Source organism: Callorhinchus milii, unplaced genomic scaffold (genome assembly GCF_018977255.1).
Source record: "Callorhinchus milii isolate IMCB2004 unplaced genomic scaffold, IMCB_Cmil_1.0 Scaffold14, whole genome shotgun sequence".
Taxonomy (NCBI): domain Eukaryota; kingdom Metazoa; phylum Chordata; class Chondrichthyes; order Chimaeriformes; family Callorhinchidae; genus Callorhinchus; species Callorhinchus milii.
Window position 1 is genome coordinate 18,095,444 of NW_024704755.1, and position 25,952 is coordinate 18,121,395.

The following is a 25,952-nucleotide window of genomic DNA, read 5'->3' on the forward strand; positions in this document are numbered from 1 at the left end:
TTTCTCTTTGACCGTGCCTTCAGCTCCCCTCTCGACTCTCTTCCCCTCCTCGCTCCCTCCCTTCCCTCCCCTCACCCTGACCATTTCCCCCCTCCTCGCTCCCTCCCTTCCCTCACCCTGACCATTTCCCCCTGCTCGGGTCATGACCCAACTGTGCAGCGCCTTGGGACGTCCTCCTGACGTGAAAGGCGCTTTATAAATGGAATCTTGTTGTTGTTGTTGTTGTTGATCCCTGTGACACTCCACTAGTTACATCCTGCCAATTCGAGAATGACCCGTTTATCCCTACTCTCTGTTTTCTACCCGTTAAACTACTAAACTCCGGGGAGCAAAACTTAAGGAGTCTGAGGGCTGAGCTGAGATACTGGGAGGCATTACTCAAGGACAGTTCAAATGAGGATAAATGGACATAGAATCATAGAATCTTACAGCACAGAAGGAGGCCATTCGGCCCATCGTACCTGTCCTGTCTCTTTGAAAGAGCTGCCAACTAGTCATACTCCCGGAATTTTTTCCTTTTTAAGTACTTATTCAATTCCCTTTTAAAACCTATTATGGAATCTGTTTCCATCGACTCTTCCAGATAGTGAATTCCATACCATAACAACTCTCTGTGTGAAAAAATTCTCCTTGTGTCCCCTCTGGTTCTTTTGCAATTATCTTAAATCTGTGGCCTCTGGTTATCAACCCATCCACCAGAGAAAATAGTTTCTCCCTAACTATTCTATCAAAACTTCTGATAATTTTGAACACCTCTATTAAATCTCCCCTCAACCTTCTCTGCTCTAAGGAGAATAATCCCAGCCTCCTTAATCTCACCACATAACCAAAGTCCCTCATCCCTGGTACCATTCTAGTAAATCTCCTCTGCACCCTCTCTAAGGCCCTGATATCCTTCCTGAAATTTGGTTCCCAGAATTGGACACAATACTCCAGCTGAGGCCTAACCAGTGATTTGTAAAGGTTCAACATAACTTCCTTGCTTTTGTGCTCTATGCCTCTATTTATAAAGCTGAGGATCCAATATGCTTCTTTAACAGCTCTATCAACCTGTCCTGTCACCTTCAAAGATAAATGTATGTGAACCACCAGGTCTCTCTTCTCCTGCACTCCCTTTAAAACTGTACCATTTATCTTCAGTTATCAGCAGAGACTAGAGAAGCTGGGATTATTCTCCTTGGAGCAAAGAAGGTTAAGAGGAGACTTAATAGAAGTTTTCAAAATTAGGAAGGGATTCGATAGGGTGAACAAGGAGAAACTGTTCCCACTGGCGGGTGGGTCGGTAACCCGAGGGCAACAATTTAAAATAGTTTTTAAAAGAAACAGAGGGGAGGTGAAGAGAAATGTTTTCACACAGAGAGTTGTTGGGATCTGGAATGCATTGCCTGAAAGGCCGGTGGGAACCGATTCCATAACAACTTGTAAGAGAGAAGTAGATAATTATTGGGGGAGGACAAGTTTGCAGGGCTATGGGGAGAGCGCGGGGGAGTGGGGTTGATCAGGGCTATGGGGAGAGAATGGGGGAGTGGGGTTGATCAGGGCTATGGGGAGAGAATGGGGGAGTGGGGTTGATCAGGGCTATGGGGAGAGCGCGGGGGAGTGGGGTTGATCAGGGCTATGGGGAGAGAGCGGGGGAGTGGGGTTGATAAGGCCTATGGGGAGAGAGTAGGGGGGTAGGGTTGATCAGGGCTATGGGGAGAGAGAGAGCGGGGGAGTGGGGTTGATCAGGCCGATGGGGAGAGCGCTGTACACATGTCATTTGTTGTTGCTTCATCCAAACCTGGACATGATGTCTGTATATTCTTTGTTTGGCCTCTGGGGGCAGCACTTCAATGAATTGTTCTCACACGATTTGGTCTCCAATGTCCTCTTTGGAACCTTGGTCTGGCTGTATAGTGAGCTCTGTGTTTCTCTCTGTGCAAGTCACAGGTCACAAAGGACAAAAGTTGCCCATCCGTAGCCGAAGCTGATCCCACTCCTGACATCGTGTGATGGAGGGTGTAGGTCATGCGACTTCCCTCACTCTCCCAGCCCCCAGCTTTATACTGATTGGAGGCCAGCCTTGTTAACTCCCTTTACATGCAGGTTGAGCACCAACACCATAAAAGACAGTGACAGGGTTTACCCCGTCATAGAGGTCTGTGAGCTACCCAGCGAGCAGCACAGTTCAGCGTGAGAGCAGTGCCACCATCTCCCAGCTCACAGCTCGGACACAAATCCCTACCCTAACCCCTTCCCCTTAAGGTATTGACGATGTGGATTGTTGACATGTTTAAGGTGTTTGTAATTCTTTCTGCCTTTGTTAAAGGATCTGCCCGACTTGGAAGATGTTACAGGTTTCTCAGCAGCTGATGAGGGCCAGCAGCTATTCACATGCGATTCCGTAACTTCACTCCCTTCAATCTGTGGTTGGAATAACACTGACGCTGACACTCCATTTAATGTGAGTGACAGAGCGAGCTTTCATATTGTGCTTTAACCCTTTGAACTGATAATTGTGTATGTTACAGCAGAGATACAACCATTCAGCCCTTCACAACCTGCATACCAGATCCCTCCTCTATTTAACATTTAACACTATTTACCATGCCATTTCATTCTTACCACCAAAATATACAAATTAACATTTTTCATCAGTGAGCTGCAGGTATTAAAGATAGAAACAGAAGTTGCTGGGAACCCTCAGCAGGTCAGGCAACATCTATGGAGAGAGGAAAGCAAGTTAACGTTTCAGGTCGATAATAATAATAATCCTTGTATTTGATGACCAAAGGTCCCTGGGAACAATTCAGGTCATCGAACTGAAACATTAATTCACTTTCGTCTCTCCATAGATGCTGCCTGACCTGCTGAGGGTTCCCAGCCACTTCTGTTTTACTTCAGATTTCCAGCAGATGATGTATTTTGCCTTTTGTTAGCTGCAGGAATCAGCCCGGCTCACAGGCTCACTGTCATCTCTGAGTCATAAGGTTGTGGAATAAAACCCTACATCAGGATTTTGAACTCACAGTCAATGCTGGGGCAGTGCTATGTTGTTGAAGGCGTCATCCTTTGGACAAACAGCCATGAAGTGAATGATTAATTTTGGTGGAGAATGCTGGCTAGGCAGGTGGGTCAGTGTTTATCCTGGTAGCTGCACAGGGCAGAGAATTCCTCTTCTATTAACCAAAGGAACTGAAATCAAGGAATAATAATAATTGTATTTCATATAGCATCTTATCAGCTTGTTCAAAGGTCTCAAAGCAGAATTGATTTGTGAAGTCCTGTAGCTCAGTGGTTAGAGCACTCGCTTTGTAAGCGAGAGACCTGAGTTCAATCCCAGGCAGGTCAGGACGAAACCTTGGGCACGTTTCCTTACTCCACACAGAGCCTAATAATAATCCCTCCAAAACAAAACAATAATAAATCGGTCACTTTCAATCTACGGCTGTCTGTGGGACATTGCTGTGCGCAATTGGCTGCCATGTTCGCCCCAAATATACAGACAATTCACTTTACAGAGTGTTCTGCGAAGCGCTTTGGGACGTCCTCCCGACGTGAAAAGCACTATATCAAATGCAAGGATTATTATTATTATTGTGTTTTTGTGGAGAAACATAGCAGCCAAATTGTGGACAGCAGCATGGCACTAACAGCCAATTTTATTGGTGAATTGTTGGCCAGGACCTTCTCTTTTCGAATAGTGCCACAGGATCTCTAACATCTGCCTGAACAGGGGTGTGTAATACAAAAGTCAGGAAGTTATGATGAACCTTTACTGGTTAGGCCTCAACTAGCGACTATGTTCAGTTCTGGGCACCACACTTTAGGAAGGACACCAAGGCCTTGGAGAGGTGCAGAAATTTACCAGAATGGTACCAGGGATGAGAGACTTCAGTTATGTGGAGAGACTAGAGAAGCTGTGTTTGTTCTCCTTCGAGCAGAGAAGGTTAAGGGGAGATTTAATACAGGTGTTCAAAATTATGAGGGGTTTTGATAGAATAGATAAGGAGAAACTTTCCACTGGCAGGTGGGTCAGTAACCAGAGGAAACAGATTTAAGATAATTGTCAAAAGAATCAGATAGATGGGGAGAAATTTTTTCACACAGCAAGTTGTTGGATCTGGCATGCGTTGCCTGAAAGAGTGGTGGAAGACGATTTAGCAACAACTTTCAAGAGAGAAGTGGATAGATATTTGAGGAGGACAAATTTGCAAAGCTATGAGGAGAGAACGAGGAGTGGGGTTGATTTGGAAGCTCTTTCAAAGAGCCATCATGGACACGATGGGCCGAATGGCCTCCTTCTGTGTTGTATAATTCTTTGATTCTATGATTCCGTAACAGGGCGGTTTAAGTCTCATTCGAAGGATGGCAGCATTCACTTTAATGCATCGCTCCCCTATCACTGCACTGCAGTGTCAGCTTCGACTAAGCTCAAAATCTCAACATGGGGCATGAACCACAACCTGCTTACGCAGAAGTGAGAGCAAGAGCGAGTGAGCTGGCCTGACAGTATATTCAGGCCCTTGTGATCAGATTATTTGTGTCAGAAAACTGTAAAATCCAAGAACATGAAACATTCCATCTTTCAGATGGTGTATCGGCCAAAGATTGAAATAATCTCAGCAGCAAGTGCTGTCAGTGACTGTGAGGACACACAGCCCGAGCGAGAAGTAAAGCAATCCCAACACTCTGGTCATCAGCAAGGGCCATGTTGGCATCACAAAGCAAACACGGCGGCCAGACAGGAGGTGGCGACACAGGACATCAACCCCAAACTAGGAGAGGCCCAAAGCAGTGAAGCGAAGACATTGACAATACCCCTACACAGCGATTCACAAACTCTGCAGTGCTCCAGGAAGGATGAAGTTGATAAACCGACAAAGATACTGATAGAGGAAGCATCCACCCTGTCAGCTCCCGACAGGATAAACCTGGGTAAGAGCGCGTGTGAGGAGCCTCCACATGAGAGCTTTAATAATGTGAGCTTGGATTATAAACATGTCACCAAGTCATAAACTTGAGTAATGTCACCTACATTTTCATCAATTTTTGCAAGGCTTTTGACCTTGTGGTGCGCCTCACGAAACTGGAAGCCATGGGAATACATGGGTAAATCTTGGATTTTATTTGGAATGTGTATTCCAGCTCCAAGACCTGTGACAGACTCATCATCCTGTTCCTCCTGAGAGGATTGAGGCACTTCCGTTTGCTGACGACATGGTGCTGTTCACCTGGGGATTAGTTACGTGGGTCAGGGAGTCATCCCACTCGGCTCCTGTTTAATCCTGCAAGCCAAAGCCCTAACGGGTAAGGTGGTCCTAGCTGGACAAGCAAGGTAGTGTTCCAGAATGCTTGACAGTAGTGGAGCATGACACCGAGCTGCGGTGAGGCACAGTCAAATAGGAAGGTCTTGAGGCATGGCGTGAAGATGGGGAAGGAAGGGGAAAGGTGAAAAGATAGGGGAAGAGTGTTCCAGAGTTTTGGGGCATCGGGGTTGAAAGCGCAGCCACTGATGGTGGAACGGAGGGCACGAGGGACAAGCAGAAGGCTGGAGCCAGGTGAGCGGAGGCAGCTGGTTGTCCTTAATTCCCAGCTCCACCTCCTTGCCCCACTACTCGCCGACATCATTAACCCCTCTCTGTCATCTGGCACTGATCCTTCCCCCCTCAAAACAGCCACTATTACCCCCACCTTGAAGAAACCTTCCCTCGACCCATCACAGCTACCCAGCTACCGGCCCATCTCAAACCTCCCCTTCCTATCCAAGGTCCTTGAGAGAGCCATTGCCTCCCAGCTTCACTCTTTCCTCTCACTCCCTCCATGAGCCCCTCCAACCAGGTTTCTGTGTTGCCCACAGCACGGAAACTGCTCTGGTCAAGGTCACAAACAACATCCTGACCATGTGTGACCCGGGCTCCCTCTGCCTCCTCGTCCTCCTCGACCTCTCTGCCACCTTTGACACCGTGGACCACTCAATTTTCCTCCACCGCCTCTCCTCCCACCTCAACCTTCAAGGTTCTGTCCTTGACTGGTTCAGGTCCTATCTTTCACACCGCCTCCACTTAGTCACGGCAAACGGCTCTTCCTCCAGCCCCCGCACCGTCCCGTGCGGTGTTCCTCAGGGCTCTGTCCTTGGTCCCCTCCTCCTCACCCTCTACATGCTCCCCCTGTGGTGACATCATCCGCAGACATGGGGTAAATTTCCACGTGTATGTGGATGATACCCAACTCTCTCTCTGCCTTCACCCTGAACTCCAGGATTACTGGTGTCCTGACCGACTGCCTGTCCGACATCAAGTCCTGGACGAGGGACAACTTTCTCCAACTCAACATCAGCAAGACCGAGGCCCTTCTGATTGGTTCGCGCCAGCGCCTCCGCACCTCGGGCGTTGGCAGCATCAGCCTCCACAGCTGCACCCTCAACCTCACTGAGCCAGTCAGGAACCTGGGGGTCTTGTTTGACCCTGAACTGTCCTTTCTCCCCCACATCCGCGCCATGACCGGCACTGCCTACCACCACCTCCGCAACATTGCCAGACTCCGTCACTGCCTCACCCCTCAGCCCCCAAACCCCCACCCACACCTTCGTCACCTCAAGGCTTGATTACGGGAACTCCCTCCTCATCGGCTTCACAACTCTTCCCTTCACAAACTGCAGATCATCCAAACCTCTGCAGCTCATGTACTCTCACGCACCAGTGACCCCATCACTCCCACCCTCGCCCGACCTCATCACTCCCACCCTCGCCCGACCCCATCACTCCCACCCTCGCCCGACCCCATCACTCCCACCCTCGCCCGACCCCACTGGCTCCCCATCCCCCAGAGGATCGAGTTCAAGATCCTCGTCCTCACCTAAGGCCATCCATGGCATTGCCCCCTCCTACCCTCTGACCTGCTGACTCCCTACCAACCTGCCCACTCCCTCCGTTCAGCTCCGGCTGCACCATGTCTCCCGCCCGACCCGCCCTACTATCGGTGGCCGGGCTTTCAGCCTCTCTTCCCCCACACTCCGGAACTCCATCCCACAGTCCCTTGGCCTCGCTTCCTCCCTCACCTCCTTCAAGGCCGGTCTCAAGACCCTCCCCTTCGACCGTGCCTTTGGTCTCCCAACCCCCGTCTCTGCCTTCCCTCCCCCCTAGCCCACCCCTCCCCCCTAGCCCACCCCTCCCCCCTAGCCCACCCCTCCCCCCTAGCCCACCCCTCCCCCCTAGCCCACCCCTCCCCTCTACCCCACCCTTCTCCCCTAGCCCACCCCTACCCCACCCCTCCCCCTACCCCACCCCTCCCTTTTACCCCACCCCTCCCCCCTAGCCCACCCCTCCCCCCTACCCCACCCCTCCCTCCTACCCCTCCCCCTACCCCACACCTCCCCCTACCCCTCCCCCCTACCCCACGAATGCACAGACTGTTTTGACTTTGTCTGAGGTGAAGTTCGGTCAGAGGTGGGCAATGTGGCAGAGACGGAGGAAGGTGGTCCTGATCAGGGACTGGATGTGGGGAAGCAAGGACAGATGTGGGTCAATCCCGAAACCGAGGATGTGCCAACATCTTCTCTCCTGCGGCTTTGACCTCCTCAACCTCCCCGGTCTATCCCTCAGATTTACCAATTAATTTCACTTCACGTGTTTATTCTCTGGGTGTATTGCAAGCACTCGCCTCTCAAGTGAGAGACCTGGGTTTGATTCCCGGCAGGGCAAAACGTTGGGTAAGTTTCCTGACTCCACACACCTCTGTTTCCCTAGCAGTAAGTAGGAACCCAGTTGTTAGTTGATTGAAATCGCTTTTCCAGAAGTAATAATTCCTTAAAAATAAATAAAAATAATTTGTTCACTCAATCCACGACTGTTTGTGGGAACGCTGCTGTGCGCAATTGGCTGCGTATTTCGCCAACAAAATATACAGTCAATTCACTTATAGTATATTCTGTGAAGCACTTTGAGACGTCTCGAAGACTTGATAAGGCGTTGTAACAAATGCAAGGAATATTATTATTAGGATGACTCTTTATTATAGCTTAGTAAAATATACAGCACAGCAACTTGCATTTATATAGCACCCTTCACTCTGGGAAGCGTCCCAAAGTGCTTCAAAGCACAGGAGACAATCATTGAATGTGAGTGTGAACATTACAGCACTAGTGTAAAACCGAGGGAAAAGGAATTTCTCTCAGTGTCCTATCCAACAATTCCGTGATATAGTGTCATGGGAACAAATAATTGATGCACAGGTGACTCTGAACAATTACTTTTTTTGTCTTCTGCCGTTCCTGAGGAAAATCTAAACTATTGTTTGTGTTGTAGCTGGCAGAGGGCGGTGGCTGGCAGAGGGCGGCACTTCCTCAGTCCCGGACTCTCTTGATAGTGAGGACATCGAGTTCGGCCTTGACTGACTACCACCAACCGAGACCTCTCACACCCTCTCACATCACACCCTCTCACCCTTTCACATCACACCCTCTCTCACCCTCTCACATCACACCACACCCTCTCTCACCCTCTCACATCACACCACACCCTCTCTCACCCTCTCACATCACACCACACCCTCTCTCACCCTCTCACATCACACCACACCCTCTCTCACCCTCTCACATCACATCACACCCTCTCACCCTCTCACATCACACCCTCTCACATCACATCACACCCTCTCACCCTCTCACATCACACCCTCTCACCCTCTCACATCACATCACACCCTCTCACCCTCTCACATCTCACCCTCTCACATCACACCACACCCTTTCACCCTCTCACATCACACAACACCCTCTCACATCACACCACACGCTTTCACCCTCTCACATCACACAACACCCTCTCACCCTCTCACATCACATCACACCCTCTCACCCTCTCACATCACAACTTCCAGGGGCACCTCACAATATCTAGTTTTTATGAAAGCAAAAATTGAGTTTCTTTCATCCCAAATTTATTTTCGGTAACTATGGAAAGGAATCAAATTGTAGTGTCAACTTGTGCTGAAATCACACACTATATGTTTGAGCTTGAAACACAAGATTCAAAGTTTTCCCAAAAAATAATTTTAAGCTACGTTTATTGGAGTTTGGTTTGGTTTACTTTCTGTGGTTAGTTTTGTTGGATGTGAAAGGCGCTATACAAATATAATCTTCTTGTTGTTACGCTTGTATTTTATTATCTGAAAAATGAGAAGTCAAGTGTTGTTGAAGAAAAACATATTGTTAAATAAGCAGGACTGGTCGAGGCAAACAGTGGCTGCACAGAGACAGTGTAAGTGAACGCACAGCCACACCCTCAGTGCTCCCTTACCTAGAGCTCAACATTCTTACCCAAATATGCGGCTGTCCATCACACAAACACAGGACAGCACTGAATCTGCCTGCTCAACATCTATTTTAAACAGGTGATTAAAATAAATTATTGCAGGTAACAGAGCAATAAGTTGGGTCTAAGAAATGTTAGACATGTAGACAATTGCACTGTGTTCCCAAGTGTGACTGAATTAACACTTTATTTCAGGTTTTCAAATAAAGATGCTCATTAAACTTTTATAATTTATCCACTTGGTTTTATTTTAAAAAGACGTAAACACATTGTTACACACTCCACATTTCTCTTCACTTCCTTTCTCAGGCCATTCTAGAAAAAATAACCCTGAAGTGCTGTTCTCCACCCCACCCTCTCAATCTTCGATCCTTACATCGAAAGCCAAGTGTGAAGAGGTCCTGGCCTTCTTCATATCCAAGCTGGATAACATCAGCCTGGCTGCCTGCCCCCTCCACCCCATCTGTGCCTCTTAGCCCTTCCCTTGCCTTCCATATACCCTCTCCTGCCACAGCTCCTACCACTGCCCCCACCCCCCCACTACCCCGACACTTTTCCCGTTTCTCCTTTCTCCCTCTCAACCATTATCACCAAGCCCACCCCCTGCTTCCTCGACCCCCTCCCCACCCAGCTCCCAGTCACTCAGCTCCTGGTCCTCCTCTGCCCCCTGCTGGCTGATATAACCATTCCCTTAAAACTGCTGTCATCACTCCCCTCCTCAAATAAACCACCTTCGCTCCCTCTAACCTTGCTAACTACTGTCCCATTTCCAAACTGCCCTTCCGTTGCAAATTAGCTTCGCTCACACCTCTCCCTCCACTCCCTCCTCGAGCCCCTTCAAATTGCCCACAGCAGACAGTGCTTGTCAAAGTCACCAATGCCATCCTCCACCACCTCTCCTTCATCCACCTTTGTGGGACCGCACTAGCCTGGTTCGAGTCCAACTTAACCAACTGCCATCACTTTGTCTCCACAAACGGCTTCTCCTGCTCCAGCCCAGTCACCTTCGGTGTACCCCAGGGCTACATCCTTGGCCCCCTTCCTCTTCCTCATTTACATGCTCCCTCTCAGCGATGTCAGACATGGGGTAAACTTCCTCGCTCCACTATCACACGCACTAAATTCCGCAGTCCATCACACCAGTTCTAGCCAGGATCCACTGGTTCCAATCACAAAAGGATCCCTCAAAATCCTCCTGATTTACCGCACCCCCCACCCCGAAAAAAATCTCTGGCTCCTTGCTTACTGATATCTCCTCCTCTTATACCTGTCCCTCTGCAGTGAACACCTGCTCATAATGGATGATTTCAACCTCCACCTAAACTCCCTGTGCACCACCTCCTCGGATTTCACTGCCCTCCTTTCCTCCCTAAACCTCACCTTCCACATCAACTCGCCGACCCACACCTATGGTCATCACACATGACATTTCCTTGACATTTTCGACCTGTCTATCATGAACAAGGCCATCTCAGACCATTTCCTCATCTCCCTCTCCTTCCACACCCCCCTCCCTTCTTCTAAGGCCTCCAATATTTTCTTCCACCTCTGGAAAAAGCTTCCCCCTGAGTTCCTCATAAATGCCCTCTCTCCCTCTGGCCCTCCACCTGCAGTGAACCTGATCCAGCCATCAAGCTGCTGAATGACCATCTCTCCACAACCTTCAATTTCCAGCTCCCCTGAAATCCAGGGTTGTTTCCACAAATATATGGTCAATTCACTTTACAGTGAAGCTCTTTGAGACGTCGAGAAGATGTGGAAACGCTGTATCAAATGCAAGGATTATTATTATTATAAGTGGGAAGATGTCCTAGATTTCTTGCCTCAAAAATTAAAATCATCTGCTTGGATGCATCGTCCTCCCACCACCTTGTCCCCTTTCACCCCACCCAGACCATCCACGTTGCCTTCTCCCTCTGCCACGGCACCTGCCACCACCCCCCCACCCCGCTTACACTCCTTTGCCCCCATTTCTCCTTCCTCCCTACACTCCTTTGCCCCCATTTCTCCCTCTCACCACCTGCTGCCTCGACCCCCTCCCCAACCCAGTGGCTGGTCACTCAACTCCGCCTTATCTCCCCCTGCTGACCAACATGGTCAACCAGTCTCTATCTCTTCAGGCTCTGTTCCACTCCACCTGAAAACCACTGTCATTGCACCATTCCTCAAAACACCACCCTCGATCCCTCTAATCTCTCACACTACTGTCCCATCTCCACCCTCCCCTTTCTTGCTAAAGTCCTGGAATGCATTGTTGCAGATCAACTTCAGTCACACCTCTCCCTCCACTCCCTCCTGGTTTTCACTCTGATTGCCTACAGCACAGAGACAGCATTTGTCAAAGTCACAAACAACGCCCTTTCTATCTATGACCAGGGGCTCCCACAGAATCTATGGATTCCGTTAAGTAAAGTTCATCAGAAAACTTCCCATTGGTTCAAGATCCCCATTCACTCCCTGACACCTCCCTATCTCTCCGACCTCACTTGTCAATCCATCACACAGCGTAGTTTTCTAATGAAATTTTCTAAACAGAATCCACAGATTCTCACAGAGATAGGAACATAGAAACAGGAGGAGGCCACTTGGGCCATCAAGCCTTCCCACCACTTCCCAAGATGGTGGCTGAGATGGTGGAGTTTACATTGCGCCTCTGATGCAGGTGTATTTGAGAAAGAGAGTAACCATTACAAGTGGAGATGTTTTGTCACGTTGAGTGTTGGGGTGTAGTGACTGTGATGAGTTGTGACTGTGATGAGAGTGCAGTGACTGTGATGAGGTGGAGCGCCTGTGATGAGCTGTGGTGACTGTGATGAGAGTGCAGTGACTGTGATGAGGTGGAGCGCCTGTGATGAGCTGTGGTGACTGTGATGAAGGTGCAGTGTGTGTGTGCCCAGGTCTATGGGGTGCTGAGACATGGTGTGCTGGGCATTGCGAGTGGCAATTGGGCCACGTGGTCATCAAAGTCAAGGCAAACAAGCTGCTCCTTTTCTGTTTGGGACTGTGGGATATTATTGCAGGTCGTGTGTGGTGCCTGAGAGTGGGGATTGGGCCCCAGAAAGGCCGGGTTCAGTCTGTTCCCGCCGTGCAGGGAGAGTGTGGGGTCAGCGTGAGGACAGAGATACAATACAATTTACACTGATGCAGCACCTTCCACATCGGAAGGACATCCCAAAGTGCTTACACTGTGTCTGGGAATTAGACATGGAGGAGCTGCTGGGAATCCAAGTCACAGGGGTCAGTGGCTGAACTATTGACATCTGAACAGTGAAAACTGCCCTTCCCACTGACCGTACCACCGTTAGGGTATCAATCTCAGGGGTCCCAGACCCCGCCCCTCCTCCACTCCGCTCAGGATTTTACACTCTCTATTCTTTTTTCCAAAATGTATTACTTATCAGCTTTAAACTGCACCTGCCAATTCTCTGCCCATTTCTCCCGTCCATTGGCGCCCTCTTACACAATGCTTCCCACCATTTGCCAATCACCCAATTCACTGTCATCAGCAAAGGTGGTCCCACCCCTTCCTGTGCGCACGTCCACATCATTGATGTATAATGTAAACTGTAGCCGTCCCCGTCCAGAGCTTGGGCCACACACTGCCCGCCTGACACCCATTGGTCCCCACTCTCTGCCCCTCACATCCTTCTATACACTCCATTACTTTAACACCTTTAACACCAGACTCCTTCACTTTAACACGAAGCTCCTGTGCCACACCTTATTCAAAGACTTTCTCGGAGTTCTTATACACAACCTTCCTCATCTCCGCTCCCAGTAATCTCCTCGAAACATTCCATTGCTCACACACCATCAGCATTTCATCAATAAGTTTATTAGATAGACATTGTAAACCTGAATCTGTACAAACTCTACACTCGCCGTTTACAGTGTGTGTTATAGGTCCATCATCAGCACAAAGTCGCAGGTGGATCAGTGTGACCCAAACACACAAGTGTAAAGCTGCCGTTCGCACAGCGAGTCTCGGCCAGTCTCACTCTCAGGCCGTATATGACTCAAAGCTCATTCCCACTCAGAGCCTCATGCTGTCCAGCTGCTGGATTCTGTCCTGAACCCATTGCTGCCGGGGATCTCCACACAACAGCTTCTTCTTCTTCGTCTCAAATCTGTCAAACAAATCAGTCTGGTTAGTGATGCCTCCATCAGCAAAGCAACACCAGCACAGGCCAGACATAGGCCAGACCCACACTAGGCACAGGCCTGACACAGGCCAGACACAGGCCAGACCCAGAGTAGGCACACGTCAGACACGGCCGAGACCCACACCAGACACAGGCCAGACCCAAACTATGCACAGGCCAGACAAACACCAGACACATATCAGACACACACTAGACACAGGCCAGACACAGGCCAGACACACGCCAGATACAGACTAGGCACTGACCAGACACACATCAGACACAGACCAGACACACATCAGACACACAACAGACACACAACAGACACAGACCAGACATACACAAAACAAATACTAGACACAAATCTGACACACACCAGACAGAGGCCAGACATAGTCCAGACACAGACGGGGACACTCACATTATGGAGTCGTGTGTACAGATATACGTAGCGCTGAGCAGCCTGTAGCCTCTGAGCCGGCTCAGGGGCAGTGGTTTGCGGATGTGTTGCTGGCAGCACAGACCAGACGACGTTGCAATAGCCAGGGGAACTGGAATGAAGGAATAATAGTCATCGTATTTGATGCAACATCTCATCACATTGTTTCAACGTCTCAAACCAGAAGGCATTGTGTTTTTGTGGCTGAGCAGCACAACCAGTTTGTGCCCAGCAATGTCCCACACGCAGACATGGAGCGAGCAACCAAGTGTATCTGGGGGACTGTTGGCCAGACACCGGAGAGGGACACACACTGAGCCGGGCTGACACACACTGAGCCGGGCTGACACACACTGAGCCGGGCTGACACACACTGAGCCGGGCTAACACACTCTGAGCCGGGCTGACACACACACTGAGCCGGGCTGACACACACACTGAGCCGGGCTGACACACACACTGAGCCGGGCTGACACACACTGAGCCGGGCTGACACACACTGAGCCGGGCTGACACACACTGAGCCGGGCTGACACACACTGAGCCGGGCTGACACACACACTGAGCCGGGCTGACACACACACTGAGCCGGGCTGACACACACAATGCCCAGCTCAGGGACACTGAGGGACTTGCTGTTTGCTGAGAGAAGGAAGGCAGTGAGGCTCCGCACTGCTCCTGGGCTCATCATGACCACGTTGTTCAGCTGTTACACGAGAGAGAAGCGTGACTTACCGGCGGAGAGCTGTTGTGGGCAGAGGGTCAGTGAGAGAACCAGAGCCAGAGCCATGTGTAGCCACTGCATGTTGCTGCCGCTGTGAGTGTGACACTCAGTGGATACAGACCCCACAGCCGCTTCACCCCCATTTATACAGGAAGCAGCTGCGCACGACACTCACAGCTGCCGTTCCTTGGCCGGGACTTCCCAGACTTCTGGGGACGCGGCTTCTCACTCTTCCTGAAAAGCAGAAACAAAAGATTTCATAATTCTTCCTCGAACCTGAGCCCACATTGTCCATTCAGAGTAGCCCTGTCTCATCCTGTCCATCCACAGGTCAGGGTTAGAGACACAGTAAAGCTCCTCTACACTGTGTGTCCACACTCCCAGGTCAGGGTTAGAGACACAGTAAAGCTCCTCTACACTGTGTGTCCATCCACAGGTCAGGGTTAGCGACACAGTAAAGCTCCTCTACGCTGTGTGTCCACACTCCCAGGTCAGGGTTGGAGACACAATAAAGCTCCTCTACCACTTAACCCAACCCTGGGGAGGATTGTTGGCCAGGAGACTGTAAGAAATCTCATAATTAAAAAATGAAAGTTCCAGACTGACACCTGTAAACTGACACACCCAGGGACCCACACCCCAGAATAAGGAAAGATATGTGTGAGACATTTAAATATCCTTCTGTTGTTTGCCTTGTCATTGTCCTGATGACACCTGAAAGCCATACAGGCCTGTGTGGGAATGGGCTCCAGTGGCCGCTTTTGACAAATTGGAAAGTTGGCAAACCTTGCACCAACCCACCACCCACTGACCAACAACCCCTCAAGCAACGTCCCTTTCATTTCTGCATTGATTCTCCAGTCACTTGCCGCCGAGAATAAGCCTGAGAAACCAGCCTCGGTACCCAGCCCTTCATTGCCCCAACCTCAACCCCAACCTCAGCCCTAAACCCAGCCTCAAATACAAATCCAGCCCCAAACTCCAGCCCTATCCCCAGCCTCAACCCCAGCTCCAAACCCCAAACCTAACCACAGCACCAACCCTTCCATAACCAAGCCCAGCCCCAACACCAGCACCAAACCTAATCCCAGTCCTAAAACCATCCCCAGCCCCAACCCCCTCCACAACCCCAACCCCAGCCCTAACTCAACCAGCCTGAACCCCAATCTCAAACCCAAACCCCAAACCGTAACCCAGCCACAACAACCTCCACAATCCCAGCCCCAGCCCCAACTCCAGCCCTAGCTATAACCCCAGCCCCAAACCCAGCAGCAGAAGAGCGAGGACAGAGCGCTGAGGTGATGGGAGGAGAAGCTGTTGGCAGAGACAAAGTGCAGAGTTTGGGATAAGGTAAAACTGAAACTAAACTGGGATATAGCCATGAGCGTGAAACTGAGAAGAGCGGCAGCAGAGGAGCATGGAATGATCGCCAGGGTTGAAGAGGCAGAGAGCTCAAGAAGTGGTGGCCAAAAAGATAGGTCTTCAGGTGAGTGGGGAACAAGGCAGTGGGGAGAATGGAGTGCCTAAGAACAGGAGTTGAATGGCCAACAGCTGCCCACTGGTGGTGATGGGAACCTGGTACCTGGAGGAAAGGAGCAGTTGGGTCAATAGGGAGGGGTTTGTGGAGGTGGCAGGAGTCAGGTGGGGTGAGACGGTGAAGGGATTTGAAGGTAAGAACAAGGATCTTGAACTCAATCTGCTGGCGATTGAGAGCCAATGGAGCTGGTGAGGATGGAGTTGATGTGCTGATGGCACCTGGTGTGGGAGACACGGGATGCAGCTTGTGGAGGGAAGAGCTGGGGAATCCAGAGAGCAGCCAGTTGGCCTAGTCAAGGCTGGATGTGATGAACATAATAGTGTTCAATAGGGTTTGAGGAGGTGGCAGGGTTTGGCTCTTTAACATCCACATGCTCCCACTCGGCAATGCCAACTGCAGACAAGTATGTGGTTGACATCTGACTCTCTCTGTCTGCCTCAAACCTCCACGCTGCTGTTCTGCCCAATTGACTGTCAGGCTGGATGAGAGCTAACATTCTCCAGTCAAATGTCTACAAAATTGTCTCCCAGCAGCACCTTATCTCCTCAGGCATCTACATTAATCCAGTGAGGAACATTGATGACTTGTTTGACTCGATTGTCCTTTAAACCCACATCCCTGCCATGACCCATTCAGCTTTCCCCCCATTCCAAAACATTGCCCACCTCCACCACTGCCTTCGCCTGGAGCCACCAAGACCTTCATCAATGCTTTTATCACGACCAGGCTCAGCCATGCAACTCCATGATCACCAGCCCCAACTCTGCCTCCACAAGATGTAAACCATGGTGACCTCTCCCACATCAGGCTCTCTCTTCTTCTCTATTTCTGTGTCTTTGTGCAAACGTGTCTGTTTCTTACTCTGTGCCTCTCTCTCTGTCCATTTGTCCTTTCTCTTTTTCTTTCTTTTTGTCTCTGTCTGACCTTTTTCTGCAATCCCCACTCCCTCTCTGTCCCCCCCCTCTCTCTGTCCCTCTGTCTTTGTCCCTCACTCTCTCTGTCCATCTCTCTCTCTCCCACACTCTCTCTCTCTGTCCCTACCCTCCTTCTCTCTCTCTTTCTCTCTCTATCTCTCTCTTGGTCCCTCCACCCCATGCCTCTCTCTCTCTGTCCCTCTCTGTTTCTTTGTCTCTCACTCTCTCTGTCCCTCACTCTCTCTCTGTCCTACTCTCTCTTTGTGTGCCTCGCCATCTCTCACTTTCTCTGTCCATCTCTCTCGATCCCTCCACACCGCCCCCCACCCCCCCTCTCTCTGTCTCTCTCTTTCTCTCTCTTTGTGCCTCTCCCACCGCCACCCCCCTCTCTTTCTGTCCCTTTCCGTCTCTTTATCTCTCTATCCCTCTGTCTCTCACTCTCTCTGTCCATGCCTTTCTCTCTCTCCCCACCCCCCACCCCTTTCTCTCACTCTGGAGTGAGGTGCTTTCATTCTGTCTCCATTTGTTGCTTGTTACTGTGAAGCCAGACTTTCTATCCCTCCCACTGGCCTGGAATCAGTAAAAGCTGACTCAGGCCATTCCTGCCGGTATTATTCCTCAGATTAAAATACCATGTTGCCCCCCCCTCCCCAACCCCCCACTGCCAGCCTGTGTATAAAGTCCTCGGGTTTCGGTCTCTCTCCGATCCTCAATCTGGCAACTCCTCATGAAGCATTCGGTCCCTCTCCTCCTCTTCAGTCTCATCTGTTCCCTGTGGCCTCGCACAGTGGGTGAGTAACCATCCCTCATGCTCACTCCCTCTCTTGCTCTCCCCTTTGCTCCTACTCATCCAACCCTCACTCCCCGCAACCCCCCCAGCTCCCCATTCACTCATCCCCTTGCTCTCCCCTCACTCCCCCTCATTCCCCTCCTCACCTTGCTGACATACAGTTACTGTTGTTGACCCTCTCCCTCTCCCTGAACAGCAGCCCCCAGTGACCCGTTGCCGGCCACGATGGCTCAGGAGCTGGTGTGTCCGGAGTCTGCGCTCAGGTTAGTGCTGAGCCTAGCCTTGGGCCTGGGGTTGGGGCTGGGTTTAGGGCTGTAGATTTTGAAGAGGAGAGCTCTGGGATGCTGTCAAGGTCACAAAGAGGGACTCTCTATGACCAGGGCTCCCTCTGCCTCCTCACTCTCCTGGGCCTCTCCATTGCATTTGACCCCACCATCCTCATCCAACACTTCTCCTCCCTCCTCCACCTCAGTGAGACCGCACTAACCTGGTTCGAGTCCTGCCTAACAAATCGCTTTCACTTTGTCTCTTCAAACTGTTTCTCCTCCCACGCTGGGTAAACTTCCACATGTATGCAGATGACACACAAATCTACTTCTCCTCCAACTGTGACTCCACGTCCACGGATGTTCTCTCAGCTTGTCTGATAGGCACCAGGTACAAAATTCTGGGCCTCTCTTCCTTTATCCCTCCAAGTTGCCGCTTACTTCCACAACTTCAGATCGCGGCTTAAGATTTCCCTGTTCAATCATGCCGACAGTCACCTCCCTGCTCCCCGACATTGTACTCTGCCATTGTCAAGAGCTCCGGGACGCTACCCTGCATGAGGGGCACTCTATCAATGTTGTTGATGTTGTTGACCGACACTGAGAGAGGTTGTTTGGCAGGTTACGGACGCCAGGAGGTCTGGACGTGTGTGTGGAGTCGCAGGACGTGTGGTTGCAGCAGGCGTTGAAGCTTCTGAAGAAACGCCTGCGACAGTCATGAAGTGATCAGCTGCCGGTCGGGGTCGGTCCCCACATTAACATAAACAACAATAAACTGTTTCTTCGCAAAATGCAGATTTATTTTCTCAATCAGAGCCGGGCGGTGTCTCTGGGTGGGGCCTGTGTGGCAGTGTCTCTGGGCGGGGCCTGTGGGGTGTGGGGCGGTGTCTCTGGGTGGGGCCTGTGTGGCAGTGTCTCTGGGCGGGGCCTGTGTGGCAGTGTCTCTGGGCGGGGCCTGTGTGGCAGTGTCTCTGGGCGGGGCCTATGGGGAGGTGTCTCTGGGCGGGGCCTGTGGGGTGCTGTCTCTGGTCGAGGCCTGTGCGGCGGTATCCCTGGGCGGGGCCTGTGTGGCAGTGTCTCTGGGCGGGGCCTCTGTGGCGGTGCCTCTGGGCAGGGCCAGTGTGGCGGTGTCTGGGTGGAGCCTGTGGGACAGTGTCTCTGGGCGGGGCCTGTGTCGCAGTGCCTCTGGGTGGGGCCTGTGTGGCGGTGTCTCAGGGTGGGGCCTGTGTGGCGTTGTCTCTGGGCGGGGCGCCTGTGGCGGCGTCTCTGGGCTGGGCCTGTGCGGCGGTGTCTCTGGGTGGGGCCTATGGGGTGGTGTCACTGGGCGGGGCCTGCATGGCGGTGTCTCTCAGGGGGGCTGATGGGCGGTGTCTGGGCGGGGCCTGTGTGGCAGCGTATCTGGGCGGGACCTGTGTGGCGGTGTCTCTGGGCGGGGCACGTGTGGCGGTGTCTCTGGGCGGGGACTGTGTGGCGTTGTCTCTGGGCGGGGCAACAGTGGCGATGTATCTGGGCGGGGCCTGTGTGGCGGTGTCTCTGGGCGGGGAGTGTGTGGCGGTGTCTCTGGGCATGGTCTGTGGTGCGGTATCTCTGGGTGGGGCTTGTGGGGAGGTGTCTCTGGGCGGGGCCTGTGGGGCGGTGTCTCTGCGCGGGGCCTGTGGAGCGGTGTCTCTGGACGGGGACTGTGTGGCGTTGTCTCTGGGCGGGGCCTGTGTGTCGGTGTCTCTGGGTGGTGCCTGTGTGGCAGTGTCTCTGGGCGGGGCCTGTGTGGCAGTGTCTCTGGGTGGGGCCTGTGTGGCGGTCTCTCTGGGCGGGGAGTGTGTGGCGGTGTTTCTGGGCGGGGCCTGTGTGGCGGTGTCTCTGGGCCGTGCCTGTGTGGCTGTGTCACTCGGTGGGGCCTGTTGGTCGGTGTCTCTGGGCGGGACCTGTATGGCAGTGTCTCTGGACAAGGCCTGTGTGGCAGTGTCTCTGGGCGGGGGCTGTGTGGCGGTGTCTCTGAGCGTGACCTGTGGGGAGGTGTCTCTGGGCGGTGCCTGTGTGTTGGTGTTTCTGGGCGGGGTCTGTATGGTGGGATCTCTGGACGGGGCCTGTGGGGCAGTATTTCCGGGCGGGGCCTGTGTGGCGGTGTCTTTGTGTGGGGCCTGTGTGGCAGTGTATCTGTGTGGGGCCTGTGGGGCGGTGTTTCTGGGTGGAGCCTATGAGGAGGTGTCTCTGGGTATGGCTGTGGGGAGGTGTCTCTGGGTGGGGCCTGTGTGGCAGTGTCTCTGGGCGGGGCCTGTGGGGCAGTGTTTCCACGCGGGGCCTGTGTGGCATTGTCTCTAGGCGGGGCATCTGTGGCGGTGTCTGGGCGGGGCCTGTGTGTCGGTGACTCTAGGTGGGGCCTGTGTGGCGTTGTATCTGGGTGGGGCCTGTGTGGCGTTGTCTCTGGGCGGGGCGTCTGTGGCGATGTCTCTGGGCCTGTGTGGCTGTGTCTCTGGGTGGGGCATGTGTGGCGGTGTCTCTGGGCGGGGTGTCTGTGGCGGTGTCTCTGGGCGGGGCTTGTGTGGTAAAGACTCTGGGCGGGGCCTGTGGGATGGTGTTTCCGGGCGGGGCCTGCGTGGCGCTGTCCCTGGACGGGGCCTGTGGGGCGGTGTCTCTGGATGAGGCATGTGTGGCGGTGTCTCTGGACGGGGCGTCTGCGTCGTCTCTGGGCGGGGCTTGTGTGGCGGTGACTCTGGGCAGGGCCTGTGTGGTGGTGTTTCTCGGCGGGGCCTGTGTGACGGTTTCACTGGGCGTGGCCTGTGTGGCGGTGTCTCTGGGCAGGGCCTGTGGTGCGGTGTTTCTGGGCGAGGTCTGCGTGGCGGTGTATCTGTTCGGGGCCTGTGGGGTAGTGTCTCTGGGCGGGGCCTGTATGGCGGTGTCTCTGGGCAGGGCCTGTGGGTTGATGTATCTGGGCGGGGCCTGTGTGACGTTTCACTGGGCGTGGCCTGTGTGGCGGTGTCTCTGGCTGGGGCCTGTGTGGCGGTGTCTCTGGGCGGGGCTTGTGTGGCAGTGTTTCTGGGTGGGGCATGTGTGGCTGTGTCTCTGGGCGGGGCGTCTGTGGCAGTGTCTCTGGGCGGGGCTTGTGTTGCGGAGACTCTGGGCGGGGCCTGTGGGGTGGTGTTTCTGGGCGGGGCCTGTATGGCGGTGTCTCTGGGCGGGGCGTCTGTGGTGGTGTCTCTGGGCAGGGCCTGTGGTGCAGTGTATCTGGGCGGGGCCTGTGTGCGGTGCTTCTGGGCGGGGCTTGCGTGGCGGTGTCTCTGGACGGGGCCTGTGTGACAGTGTCTCTTGGCGGGGCGTCTGTGGAGGTGTCTTTGGGCGGGGCCTGTGTGGCGGTATCTCTGGGCATGGTCTGTGGTGCGGTGTCTCTGGGTGTGGCCTATGCGGCAGTGTCTCTGGGCAAGGCCTGTGGGGAGGTGTATCTTGGCGGGGCCTGTGGGGCAGTGTCTCTAGGCGGTGTCTCTGGGCGGGGCCTGTGTTGCGGTGACTCTGGGCGGGGCCTGTGGTGCAGTGTTTCTGGGCGGGGTGTGCGTGGCGGTGTATCTGTTCAGGGCCTGTGGGGCAGTGTCTCTGGGTGGAGCCTGTATGGTGGTGTCTCTGGGCGGGGCTTGTGTGGCGGTGTCTCTGGATGAGGCATGTGTGGCGTTGTCTCTGGGCGGGCGTCTGTGGCGGTGTCTCTGGGCGGGGCCTGTGGGGCGGTTTAACTGGTCAGGGCCTGCATGGCGGTGTTTCTGGACGGGGCCTGTATGGAGGTGTCTCTGGGCGGGGCCTATAGCGCGGTGTATCTGGTCGGGGCCTGTGTGGCGGTGTATCTGGGCATGGTCTGTGGTGCATTGTCTCTAGGTAGGGCCTGTGGGGCGGTGTCTCTGGGCGGGGCATGTGTGGCGGTGTCTCTGGGCAGGGCCTGTGTGCGGTGTTTCTGGTCGGGGTCTGCGTGGCGGTTTAACTGGACGGGGCCTGTGTGGCAGTGTCTCTTGGCGGGGGCTGTGTGGCGATGTCTCTGGGTGGGGCCTGTGTGGCGTCGTCTCTGGGTGGGGCCTGTGTGGCGTTGTCTCTGGGCGGGGCGTCTGTGGCGATGTCTCTGGGCCTGTGCGGCTGTGTCTCTGTGTGGGGCATGTGTGGCGGTGTCTCTGGGCGGGGCGTCTGTGGCGGTGTCTCTGGGCGTGGCTTGTGTGGTAGAGATTCTGGGCGGGGCCTGTGGGATGGTGCTTCTGGGCGGGGCCTGCGTGGCGGTGTCCCTGGACGGGGCCTGTGGGGCAGTGCCTCTGGATGAGGCATGTGTGGCGGTGTCTCTGGATGAGGCATGTGTGGCAGTGTCTCTGGGCGGGACCTGTGTGGCGGTGATTCTGGGCGGGGCCTGTGGCGTGATGTTTCTGGGCGGGGCCTGCATGTCAGTTTAACTGGTCGGGGCCTGTGGGGCGGTGTCTCTGTGCGGGGCCGTGAGGCAATGTATCTGGGCGGGGCCTGTGTGACGTTTCACTGGGCGTGGCCTGTGTGGCGGTGTCTCTGGCTGGGGCCTGTGTGGCGGTGTCTCTGGGCGGGGCTTGTGTGGCAGTGTTTCTGGGTGGGGCATGTGTGGCTGTGTCTCTGGGCGGGGCGTCTGTGGCAGTGTCTCTGGGCGGGGCTTGTGTTGCGGAGACTCTGGGCGGGGCCTGTGGGGTGGTGTTTCTGGGCGGGGCCTGTATGGCGGTGTCTCTGGGCGGGGCGTCTGGTGGTGTCTCTGGGCAGGGCCTGTGGTGCAGTGTATCTGGGCGGGGCCTGTGTGCGGTGCTTCTGGGCGGGGCTTGCGTGGCGGTGTCTCTGGACGGGGCCTGTGTGACAGTGTCTCTTGGCGGGGCGTCTGTGGAGGTGTCTTTGGGCGGGGCCTGTGTGGCGGTATCTCTGGGCATGGTCTGTGGTGCGGTGTCTCTGGGTGTGGCCTATGCGGCAGTGTCTCTGGGCAAGGCCTGTGGGGAGGTGTATCTTGGCGGGGCCTGTGGGCAGTGTCTCTAGGCGGTGTCTCTGGTCGGGGCCTGTGTTGCGGTGACTCTGGGCGGGGCCTGTGGTGCAGTGTTTCTGGGCGGGTGTGCGTGGCGGTGTATCTGTTCAGGGCCTGTGGGGCAGTGTCTCTGGGTGGAGCCTGTATGGTGGTGTCTCTGGGCGGGGCTTGTGTGGCGGTGTCTCTGGATGAGGCATGTGTGGCGTTGTCTCTGGGCGGGCGTCTGTGGCGGTGTCTCTGGGCGGGGCCTGTGGGGCGGTTTAACTGGTCAGGGCCTGCATGGCGGTGTTTCTGGACGGGGCCTGTATGGAGGTGTCTCTGGGCGGGGCCTATAGCGCGGTGTATCTGGTCGGGGCCTGTGTGGCGGTGTATCTGGGCATGGTCTGTGGTGCATTGTCTCTAGGTAGGGCCTGTGGGGCGGTGTCTCTGGGCGGGGCTTGTGTGGCGGTGTCTCTGGGCGGGGCCTGTGGGATGGTGTTTCTGTGCGGGGCCTGCGTGGCGGTTTAACTGGATGGGGCCTGTGTGGCAGTGTCTCTTGGCGGGGGTTGTGTGGCGATGTCTCTGGGTGGGGCCTGTGTGGCGTCGTCTCTGGGTGGGGCCTGTGTGGCGTTGTCTCTGGGCGGGGCGTCTGTGGCGATGTCTCTGGGCCTGTGCGGCTGTGTCTCTGTGTGGGGCATGTGTGGCGGTGTCTCTGGGCGGGCGTCTGTGGCGGTGTCTCTGGGCGTGGCTTGTGTGGTAGAGATTCTGGGCGGGGCCTGTGGGATGGTGCTTCTGGGCGGGGCCTGCGTGGCGGTGTCCCTGGACGGGGCCTGTGGGGCAGTGCCTCTGGATGAGGCATGTGTGGCGGTGTCTCTGGGCGGGACCTGTGTGGCGGTGATTCTGGGCGGGGCCTGTGGCGTGATGTTTCTGGGCGGGGCCTGCATGTCAGTTTAACTGGTCGGGGCCTGTGGGGCGGTGTCTCTGTGCGGGGCCGTGAGGCAATGTATCTGGGCGGGGTCTGTGTGGCAGTTTCACTGGGCGGAGCCCGTGTGGCGGTTTAACTGGTCGGGGCCTGTGGGGCGGTGTCTCTGTGCTGGGCCTGTGTGGCCATATCTCTGGGCGTGGCCTGTGGGGAGGTGTCGCTGGGCGGGGCCTGTGCGGTGGTGTCTCTGTGCTGGGTCTGTGGGGCGGTGTTTCTGCGCGGGGCCTGAGTGGCTGTGTATCTGGGTTGGGCCTTGGGGCAGTGCTTCTGGGTGGGGCCTGTATGGCGGTGTCTCTGGACGGGGCCTGTGGGGCAGTGTTTCTGTGCAGGGCCTGTATGGCGGTGTCTCTGGGTGGTGCCCGTGTGGCGGTGTCTCTGGACGGGGCCTATGTGGCGGTGTCTCTGGGTGGGGTGTCTGTGGCGGTCCTTCTGGGCTGGGCTTTTGTGGCGGTGTCTCTGGACGGGGCCTATGTGGCGGTGTCTCTGGGCGGGGCCTGTGGGGCAGTGTATCTGGGCGGGGCCTGTGTGACGGTGTCTCCAGGCGGGGCCTGCACGGTAGTATTGCTTGGCGGGGCCTGTTGGGCGGTGTCTGTGGACGGGGCCTGTGTGGCGGTGTCTCTGGGCGGGGCCTGTGGGGCAGTGTATCTGGGCGGGGCTTGTGTGGCGGTGTCTCCAGGCAGGGCCTGCACAGTGGTGTTGCTTGGCGGGGCCTGTTGGGCGGTGTCTGTGGGCGGGGCCTGTGTGGCGGTGACTCTGAACGGGGCCTGTGGCGTGATGTTTCTGGGCGGGGCCTGCGTACGGTTTAACTGGTCGGGGCCTGTGGGGCTGTGTCTCTGTTCAGGGCCTATGTGGCGGTATCTCTGGACGGGGCCTGTATGGCGGTGTCTCTGGACGGGGCTTGTGTGGCGGTGTCTCTGGACGGGGCCTATGTGGCCGTTTCTCTGGGCGAAGTCTGTGGGACAGTGTATCTGCGCGGGGCCTGTGTGACGGTGTCTCCAGGCGGGGCCTGCACGGTAGTGTCGCTTGGCGGGGCCTGTTGGGCGGTGTCTGTGGGCGGGGCCTGTGTGGCAGTGTCTCTGGGCATGGCCTGCGTGGCTGTGTATCTGGGTTAGGCCTGTGGGGCGGTGCTTCTGGGCGGGGCCTGTGGGGCAGTGTTTCTGTGCAGGGCCTGTGTGGTGGTGTATCTGGTCGGGAAGTCTGTGGCGGTGTATCTGGGTGGGGCCTGTGTGGCGGTGTCTCTGGGTGGGGCCTGTGGGGCAGTGTTTCTGTGCAGGGCCTGTGTGGCGGTGTCTCTGGGCGGGGTGTCTGTGGCGGTCTTTCTGGGCTGGGCTTGTGTGGCGGTGTCTCTGGACGGGGCCTATGTGGCGGTGTCTCTGGGCGGGGTGTCTGTGGCGGTCCTTCTGGGCTGAGCTTGTGTGGCGGTGTCTCCAGGCGGGGCCTGCACAGTGGTGTTGCTTGGCGGGGCCTGTTGGGCGGTGTCTGTGGGCGGGGCCTGTGTGGCGGTGACTCTGAATGGGGTCTGTGGCATGATGTTTCTGGGCGGGGCCTGCGTGGCGGTTTAACTGGTCGGGGCCTGTGGGGCTGTGTCTCTGTTCAGGACCTATGTGGTGGTATCTCTGGACGGGGCCTGTATGGCGGTGTCTCTGGACGGGGCTTGTGTGGCGGTGTCTCTGGACGGGGCCTATGTGGCCATTTCTCTGGGCGAGGTCTGTGGGGCAGTGTATCTGGGCGGGGCCTGTGTGACGGTGTCTCCAGGCGGGGCCTGCACGGTAGTGTCGCTTGGCGGGGCCTGTTGGGTGGTGTCTGTGGGCGGGGCCTGTGTGGCAGTGTCTCTGGGCATGGCCTGCGTGGCTGTGTATCTGGGTTAGGCCTGTGGGGCGGTGCTGCTTCTGG

General features: G+C 55.0%; 2 protein-coding genes across 3 annotated transcripts in view; one reads left to right on the forward strand and one right to left on the reverse strand.

Annotated features, from left to right (window-relative positions):
- dnaaf1 (dynein axonemal assembly factor 1) overlaps positions 1–8,433 on the forward strand; it is a 53,101-nt gene extending 44,668 nt beyond the window's left edge. For both annotated transcript variants that reach the window (XM_042340485.1, XM_042340486.1), the window contains exons 12-14: positions 2,309–2,443; positions 4,572–4,917; positions 8,286–8,433. In XM_042340485.1, coding sequence (XP_042196419.1) covers positions 2,309–2,443; positions 4,572–4,917; positions 8,286–8,374 — 570 coding nt within the window. In that variant the 3' untranslated portion in view covers positions 8,375–8,433. The remainder of the gene's footprint in view (positions 1–2,308; positions 2,444–4,571; positions 4,918–8,285) is intronic.
- A 4,673-nt stretch (positions 8,434–13,106) lies between these two features.
- LOC121850162 (eotaxin-like) lies at positions 13,107–14,736 on the reverse strand. Its single transcript, XM_042340491.1, has 3 exons — positions 14,610–14,736; positions 13,857–13,986; positions 13,107–13,420 (listed from the first exon to the last, which is right to left on the reverse strand). Exons 1-3 carry the CDS (start codon positions 14,677–14,679, stop codon positions 13,327–13,329), a joined length of 294 nt encoding a protein of 97 aa, XP_042196425.1. The 5' UTR covers positions 14,680–14,736; the 3' UTR covers positions 13,107–13,326.
- Between the last annotated feature and the right edge of the window lie 11,216 nt (positions 14,737–25,952).

Coding starts and splice junctions, on each gene's coding strand:
- LOC121850162 (XM_042340491.1), bottom strand. CDS start 14,679: ATGCAGTGGCTACACATGGCTCTGGCTCTGGTTCTCTCACTGACCCTC. Junction 13,987..14,609: donor CCCACAACAGCTCTCCGCCG/GTAAGTCACGCT, acceptor CCTTCATTCCAG/TTCCCCTGGCTATTGCAACG. Junction 13,421..13,856: donor TGTACACACGACTCCATAAT/GTGAGTGTCCCC, acceptor TTTGTTTGACAG/ATTTGAGACGAAGAAGAAGA.